Raw genomic sequence first — 8,657 nt, 5'->3', positions numbered from 1 at the left:
AAAAAAAACAAAGGATAATCATTATTAAAAGACTCTTGTGTCCCTGAGCTGAAAGTTCATTATTGGAAAAGCCAATGCTGTCAGTCTTAAAATGCCTGCATAGCTTGTGAACCTGCTCATAGTTTGATGCTTCCTGTTATGATGGAGCTGCAGAGCTCAGCAGTCAGCGGAATGTAGCTCTTATTATTATCATCCAGGATGTAAAGAGGGTCCTGGATACGTCCTGGATCAAAACCCTGCTCCACCAGCTTCACCTTCATCTGCTTGAAAGTCCCCGTCACTTCCACGGCATTCTGGACAGAAAGCACTCATGAAAAAACACTAATCATATGATCACAGTCATCTCTTGAAAATAGAACTGTTTGTTTTTAAATATGAACATATGCCAAGGGTTTCATTTAAGAGTAAAATTAAGTAAACTATGTGCAAAACTGATTTACCTGTACCCTTATGAAGCGAGGTCGTGCATATGAGGGCAGATAGCTAATCACATGATTATATATTTTACTTCCATCAAACTGTGAATCTTCCTTCACAGTTACAGCTGCCATCCCTATCCGCCCCTCGTGCCCTGAATAAAACAATAAATAAAACAAACACAGATATCAATCAATGCCTCTCTGCAATGTAATGCTATTTAAAGTCCCATTCTGGTTAAAGCACACAGAGGGAATGACTATCACCTGGTACTTGGACTCCATAAACGTTGGCTTCTTGGAGACAATCAATGATCGTCAGGATGTCAGACACTTCAGTTGTAGCAACATTCTCACCTTTCCACCTGTGGGCTCAAACACGTTACAACTCCATATCAACTGGATTGTATCCCCTTTAATATTTAATTAAGCTCATGCATGTTGGTTTAAAATAAAAAATAAATAAGAAAGCATATGGAGATGGGCTGGAGGTTATTCTTTTAAAAGTGCGAACAGACAAATGTTTCAACACCATAGTATCTTGATTAGAGTCAGAAAATGTATGAAATGTATATAATACATAGCCAATGGCACAGTGAGGGGAAGATAACATGAGCAGTGAAACCATAATAAGCCTCTTTTTTTAAATGCAGTATTTCTGATGGAAACTATGTTGTATAAAATGATTAACTGCAACAATACGTTCTTCATAAAAATAAACTACACCTCATCTGCCAGAAAAAATGTGCTCCTCGCTACTTTTTTAAAAATCAATTTAAAAAAAAACCCCTGCTGTTTCTGACTTGTGTCAGTCATGTGTGTTTAACTCTGAGGCAGAAACAAGTCTTACTTCTAGTTAAATGCTTCAAAAATCAAATCATGGCACAATGTGTACCTGAATGTGTCACCAATGCGATCCTGAAAGTAAATGAAGTTGTCACGATCGATCCTCATTAGGTCTCCAGTGTTGAAATAAAGATCTCCTCTTTTGAGAACATTCCGAATTTTTTTCCTCTCCGTTTGTTCTTTGTTTTGGGCGTAGCCAACAAAGGGAGCTATGTCTGTGATCTTTGACACCAGCAGTCCCGTTTCACCTAAAAAGAAATAAATGAATAAATAGAATAGCCAAGCTAAACACGAGCCTCTCAGTTTTAAAAAGTGATTGTGCTATTCAGATAGACACTTGATGTTATTCTTCACCTTTGGGTGACTCAATGCAGAGGCCGTTGGCATCTCGCATCGGTTCGTCTCTCTCAGTGTCGTACTTTACAAGAATATAGGGAAACAGCTTCTACCAAAGGAACATGTACATGTATTGTAATCAGTGTCCAATACATTTTTATACCATTAGAATAAAACAACGTTGTTAGAAAACACATTTCAAAGCTTCTGGCCTTCTGTTTAAGCCACAAATAACCATAACTTTCCTCAGCCGGGGATCTGCATGGTGGTGCTTTTTAAACATTTCTGATACTTTAGATTAATTGTGGTGAAAAACATCGTCAGATTTTCAAAAAATTTACAAAGATAGATAATAGATCAGATAATAATTAAACCTATCGTGTTAAATTGTTTATTCATTGAAGAAAATGATCTAACACTACAAATCGGTAAGTGACAAAAATATATAAAAGACTTCATTTGAGGGTGATTTTAGAGTCAGGGATTTTTTTTTTCAATCAGTGGGAAAACAATTAGGTGCGATGTACTTGATCGGATCTCAGATTCTGGAACAAAATGTTTGTGGAAGCATGACATGACAAGAACAAAATTAGTTTCTGAGGACCTCAGAAAGAGAGTTAATTTTGTTTATCAGTCTGAAAATATGACAAAACAATGTCTTAAAGAGTTTGTACTTATCCAATCAACAATCAGACACATTGTGGACAAATGAAGGACTTTGTTTCCCTTTCCTAGGTGATGTCAAGCAAAAGAGATTGCTCCAAGAACAAAGTGTGTATTACTCTGCAAAGGATTAAAAGGAAATGTCTAAGCATTAAAGGCCTTTATCATATTGACTATTATTGAGCCTACCATCTGGACAATAATGGACAACAATCATGGAAGGAGAAAGCCACTGCTCTCCAAAAAACAAAATGCTGTCTGCATGAGCCAGAAGGCTGTTACAAAACTATTATTGACGTGACCAAAAGGAATTTTTGAAAACAGCCACATCAAAGTTTGGACCAACAATCCAATAGAAACTATGTGAAAGACCTAAAGTGAGCAGCTCATGTGAGGAAAGCCACAACTTCTCAGATATGAAGCTGCTTGAGGAATCATCTAAAATCCTCCAAGCTGATTGGCACGACTGATCAAAAGTTACAGTAAATGCTAGTTGCACTTATTGCTGAACAAGGGGTCACAATAGGTACTGAAGCAAAGGTGTATATACTTCTGACATCATGAATATGTAATATTGGATCATTTTTCAGAATCAATTTTTGAACTCTTCTCTCCTTATGTCTATCTTGCATGACAATGTGATGATGTTTTAGGTTTTATTCATATATTTTTGCGCTAAAATGTTCAAAACTATTGTATGTGTGGTAAAAATAACCTATAATAAATAAACTCAGTGTTCGTCTAAACATATTTCCTTCAGGGTAAAAAAAAGAAAGACAAAAAATAGTGAGTTGAGTTTATACTGACAAACAAACTGAATTTGGTTCATCAAAAAAAAAAACTGTTAAAATTTAAAAGGATAAAAAAAAAATAAAAAAAAGAATAATTTTGGTTTTAAATGTTGTCATTCTTACCCGATGCAAAAAGTTGACTCGTCCAACAGCTCCGATTCTCCCTGCGTAGTTTAAGAATCCCACATTTCCCTCAGTGGAGGCATAAAACTCCAGAACGTTGATGGCCCCAAAGCGATTGAGAAATTCTCTCCATACCTCTGCTCTGACACCATTTCCGATGGCCAGCCTTACTTTATGGTCCTTGTCATTGTCTCTCTGCATTTTGATACAAAAATAAGAATAAAAAGGTGAATAATTGTGCGTGTACTTTCCTAAACAGTTATTTCAATATGTCAAACATTTGGACTGCAAACTTGAAGTATCGCATGACCAGATCACCAATTAATCCTAAAGCAGTGCGAATATAAATTAATTATGACACTTCTGATAAAAAAAAAAATGAAATGTGGTAATGGGACGAAAATATATATTCGTAAGTATTTCAAAAGGATGTTTCTAAAGTGCAAGAATACATGCTTTTAAAAACATGCATGTTAACGTATATATTTTCTATATGCTTCTGACCTTTAAAAACACACTGATACACGTGAAAAAATACCTCGGTTTAACAAAATACTGTGACCTACAAGTTTTACTGTATATAAGTACAAGAAGATTTGGTTGCCAAGTTACTTGATATGGTCCTCTAAAGTAAAGGCCAGCATCTATTCCTAGAGGTGACCAGATAAAGACAAACCACCTCCTCTTAGTCGCACAGGGTCACGCAGTAAATTGAGACAGAACTTCATGTGATGCAATTAGATACTCTGAATGGTACACATCTAGAAAATGTTTATATTACTCCTAAATACAAATAAGTCTTTAAAAGATCTAAAAAAAAACATGCTTTCAGTCGGATACTTAAAAAATATCAGATGCATTTTATGATGTGCTAAAACCCCACAGATATTGAAGCAAAAGACTGGAATTAGATAGTTGAGATTTAACGATTTCTATTTTGGTAAGCCAGCTGTGCTGTGCTTTGGGAATGTACAGATTTGGAAACTAGTTCTCTCTCAATAGCAGCTTGCTGCAGCCGGTTCCCGGCACCCCGCCTCTGCAGCTGTTAGGAAGTTTAACAGTAGTTAAGATGGCGAGGAGGAGGTGTGGTGCCCAAAGGTCCCTGCCAAGGATCTTGTGTGAGTTTGTTCAGGTTGCAGTTAGCCAAGTAATTAAAAGACAAGGATAAAAAAAAAAAAATTGGTTAAAGCCTATTAAATAAGATTAGATCAATGTGTTCAAATCAATGGTTTATAAAAATGAAGCATACAATACAACAATTTCCTTCTACATTGGGGCATCCCCATTACAGTTATAGATAACTAAGGCTTTATATTCAAGTGCCTCTGAATAACAGGGAGAGTGATACTAACTCCCTGACATTCGTAGGATTGCTACTTGTTCGGTTTAAGCCGAGAGTTTTAACCGTCACGTGCTCATAAACCAGCTGCAAAGGCTTTTCCACAAATACACAAAAATAAGGCAAACCTGGAATATGTGATTCTTAGTTGTATAAAGTGATTTAAATTACAGGGCTGCTTCAGCCACTTCAAGTGGTGACTAAACACAGCAACACTGTTTTATAAAAAACACATTAATACACGGCTTAATTTGAACATGACTACCAGACAAAATTCTAATCAAAATCGTACCTTTTGTGTACTACAAAGGTAGCGCATCACCTCTCCTATGTACTGGATAACAGTCACGTTATATTTCCTGCAGTCATCCCAAAACTGAGAAGCAGAAAACTTCCTCTTCAGAACTATGGTTGACCCTTAAAAGGGGAAAAAAGCAAAGAATGGGGACATTACACTTTATGTTATTTGTTTTCAACTAATAGATTTCTTTGAAGACAACCTTAAACTGATCTGCAATCAACGCATTTACTGTACACAGTCAATTTAATTAACTGAAGAGAAATTCATGCAAACAAGTTTTGTCCACAACTTTATGCCCACATAATTGACTTGTGTGCCAGTTAACTATGGACAACAGAACAGTGACTGTTCTGGGCAGTACTGAAAGCACCCTGAATAAAGTGTGTAACTAGGAGTGCTCACACAAATATACAATAGCTGCGTGAACTTTAGCCTATTTAGGAAAAAGCCATTAGAAAGGATCTGTTCAGATTACTGGTGACAAAAGACTCTTTCACCCCGACTGAATCAAGGCAGGATAACCAGAGGGAGAGGAAGAGCAGGGGATCACTGGAAACAAGCTCAATTTATTTTACAATTTTGCAGCAGCAGTCTCACATTTAAGTAATATGAAGGCATTTGAAGATCCTGTAACAGGGTGTCACTTTCCTAATCTGCATAACTGAAAATGGGAATGGGACTTGAAGTATTTTACTTAAACCTACCGCCATTAACAAATTATTTTACAAATTTGGCAGGGAGGAGGTCAGTGAGATATTGCATCTTGCATGTTCCAAGGTCAATCAATCTAAAAAGTAAATTAATAAGTAAAATAAATTATAATTAACTGCCTGATATTTTTTTTTAATTTTTTTTAAATCAATCCATGCCAACAACTGCTTTTAAAGTAGTAACTTGTCTACACTTTGTATTACGCAGAACTCACATGCATTATAAAAAACCTACACATTTTAATTTGCATTTGGTGAAACTGGTACAAATGTGTTATTTCACAATATTTCACAAAAAAATATCTTAGAAAATGCTTAAAAGGAACTTCAAGCCCCATCAAACACATCCAACAGCTTTAATAAAATTTTGTGTGCCAGCCACCCCAAATACTGCCAAAGTAGCTACTTCTCCATCGTCTCACCAGTTTCAATGGAGCCAACAAAGCCAACAATAAAGCCTGCTGTGTGGTACAGAGGGAGGTTAAGGTAGATGGCATCTTTTGACGTTACTCCATTTGAAGATAAAACAGTCAGAGCTGTTAACAGGCGGTTCTGGTTGACCACAGCTGCCTTCGGGAGACCTGAAATACAGCAAGGGCAAAGTCTGAAAAATGAAGGATGCCCTATATTATCTTATTGGTAGAGAAGACTGCAAAATACAGCCGAATAAAACCACATTTGCAGTATTTCCAATACCAGTAGTTCCAGAGGTGTAAATGTAAACGGCAGGACTTTTAAATGTGACATGTGATCTGAGGGATGGAGGGAGCGGGGCGTCTGATGCTTCTTCCACTTCGTCGAAGAAGCTCTCAATTCCTGAAGTGTCACAGTGTTTGGACATCAGAAGGACGGTGACGCCTTCCTGTAACAGAGAAGGCAGCACATCCTCCACTGCCTCCTTGAGCTCTGCAAAAGGATAAAGGGGTTAGAGCGTGTTCATGCCAACCACACACGTTACTGATAGCAAACCAAAACCATACAATCTCCATCTTTACAACTGCAGATTATGGGTGAAAGAACGTGTTAAAATATGCACTTTTCCCCTTCAACAGTTTTTATTGCTTTATAATGACTTTATTAGTTGAGATTATCTCCTGGACTTCCTGAACCTGAAGTGATCAGCTAAGAGCAGCTCTAAAGTTTTGTAAAAAAAAAAAAAACACTTTAAAGCAAGCACACATGCGAATACCTGGAGCTGCTATCAACACCTTTGCCTTGCAGCAGCTAAAGCAGTGCAGCAGAGATTTGGTCCGAATGTTGTAATTTAGAAAAGCGACAGGAGAGCCGAGTTTAGCCAAAGCCAGCCAGGTAAACATGAAGGCGGGTTCATTCCCCATGAAAACTGCAACGGTGTCCCCAGCTTTGTATCCGGGGTGAGACCGGAGCGCGTTTGCAATTTGGTTACTCTTTCTGTCTGTGCATCTGTAGGTGTAGCTTTCGTCTCCGAACACAATGAACGTCTTATCTGGAGACGCGGCGGTTTGCTCCAAGAAACGGTCCAAAACAAAGAAAAGAGGTCTCCTTCTTCGCCTCGAAACAATCGTGACTAAAATCCGCATGAGATCCACGAAATAGAGAATATCCAACCAAACATAAGGAGAAAAAGTTTTAAGTGCGAATGGCATGACGAGAATACTTGCTAAAATGATTGAAATGACATATAACTCCATGGTCAACTCACTTCCAAAATCCTGTTTAAAAAACAAACAAACAAACAAAGAATGTTCAGCCCCTGCTGCAAAATGGGAAATGTTGCAAATAAGGATTTTGTTCAATGGGGCGGAGCATTTCCCCAAAAGTATGTAAAGTTCTTGGAAAAGGGTCTTCCCTTCCCATGCGGATATTTTGGAAGCTGTGAAAAACTAATCCAGAATTCTTGAAAACAAAGTCAACGTTTGGACCCAAACTGTTTGACTACGATCGAGATAAACTAATTTTGTTTATCAAAAACAACAACAAAAAAACACCAAATCCCCCCCCAAACGTAAGTCTTCTCAGGGCACTCAGATGAAGAGGTTAAGCCCTTGAGGTTTTAAGTCGCCACAGTCTGCAGCTTGTCTGGACTGTGCATTTGGCACAGTTGTTCACAGGAAGAAGTTTGACAGCTGGAACGTTTCTGTGTTACTCGTTGATTTGCGTGTGTTGTGATTTGAGTTGAAATAAAGAGCCAAAGGTATGCACCCGCACTCAGTAGGGGAGGGTCATGAACAGATTCTGGAAAAAAAAACTTGATTCTGAAAGGCTTTAAAAGTTTGAGCAGAGAGAAAACTCAAAGAAAAATCCAACCTCAAAACATTCAGTGGTTCTATGACTTCAAATCCAGACCAGCTAGGCCAAGCAGAACTGAAGCTCTGACAAAAGCAGGGGGAAAAGGAAGGTTCAGGCACTGTGGAGATCAGATGAATGGAAACCAGGTGTGCTTTTTGGGAATGAGGAGTTGATGAGATGAGCAGCATGGTGACTACAAGAAACAACACAGACGTAAACTAATCAAAAGAAATATGTGACTGAGGCCAAACACAGCTAAGTCATGGCGGTGCGGTAGCTAAATTTTGGGTTTCCAATCTGAGTCTGAGGCTCACTCCAAATGGGCAAAAATGTGTAGAGTCAGAAATGGCCTCGTAAAAAAAAGAATGGATCCTGAATTTCATGTTTGTGAAACGTGACCAAGTGGACCTCAGTAGTTTCCTCTACAGCACTGTGTTGTTGAATTTAGTAGCCTTTGTCTTTTGTCTAAATTTAATCTTAATCTTATTAGTAACTCCTGACTGTAGCCAAAATGGATGGAGCACTTTAAAAAATACAATGCCCTCTGATGTGTGGCACCTCAGGATAATTTAAGCACTGTCCGTTTGAATCATTTTCCTGTTTGCTCTCTGTTAAAGATAACGGGACTGACATGTTTGAATTTGGATTAAAGTTGAAAGAAAAAATCTGGACTACTGCACACACAGATTTGCTTTAGAACAAACAGAGAAACTCGGAAAATAAAGCTTAAAAAAGTTATTTCCTTTCAAAACAGGAAGGCTGAGTTTTTGGTGACAGCTTTAAAAGATAATAAATCAGTTTATTTAAGCTTTCAAATTTCTGCAGTCTTTGTACCAAGAGATGACAATTAGCCTGAAACTGGTT

At 37.8% G+C, this 8,657-nt stretch overlaps 1 protein-coding gene across 1 annotated transcript; it reads right to left on the bottom strand.

The window, feature by feature from the left end:
- Positions 1–7,221, bottom strand: LOC140302113 (long-chain fatty acid transport protein 2). The gene is made up of 10 exons (XM_072380886.1): positions 6,715–7,221; positions 6,222–6,431; positions 5,948–6,106; positions 4,807–4,931; positions 3,176–3,370; positions 1,617–1,707; positions 1,312–1,510; positions 684–781; positions 441–571; positions 1–293 (listed from the first exon to the last, which is right to left on the bottom strand). Exons 1-10 carry the CDS (start codon positions 7,193–7,195, stop codon positions 117–119), a joined length of 1,866 nt encoding a protein of 621 aa, XP_072236987.1. The 5' UTR covers positions 7,196–7,221; the 3' UTR covers positions 1–116.
- Positions 7,222–8,657: the final 1,436 nt, after the last annotated feature.

This window comes from Leuresthes tenuis, unplaced genomic scaffold (assembly GCF_036924035.1).
Source record: "Leuresthes tenuis unplaced genomic scaffold, fLeuTen1.0.hap1 SCAF_2, whole genome shotgun sequence".
NCBI classification, from domain to species: Eukaryota; Metazoa; Chordata; class Actinopteri; order Atheriniformes; family Atherinopsidae; genus Leuresthes; species Leuresthes tenuis.
Note: the sequence above shows the minus strand (reverse complement) of the source record. Positions and strands in the feature narration are given on the sequence as shown.

Bases quoted from the DNA above. Each gene is read 5' to 3' on its own strand.
- LOC140302113 (XM_072380886.1), bottom strand. From the start codon at position 7,195: ATGGAGTTATATGTCATTTCAATCATTTTAGCAAGTATTCTCGTCATG. The intron at 6,432-6,714 runs GTATTCGCATGT...ATCCTTTTGCAG, and splicing joins GGTGTTGATAGCAGCTCCAG to AGCTCAAGGAGGCAGTGGAG. The intron at 4,932-5,947 runs GTGAGACGATGG...TCCCCTTTTAAG, and splicing joins TGTTGGCTCCATTGAAACTG to GGTCAACCATAGTTCTGAAG.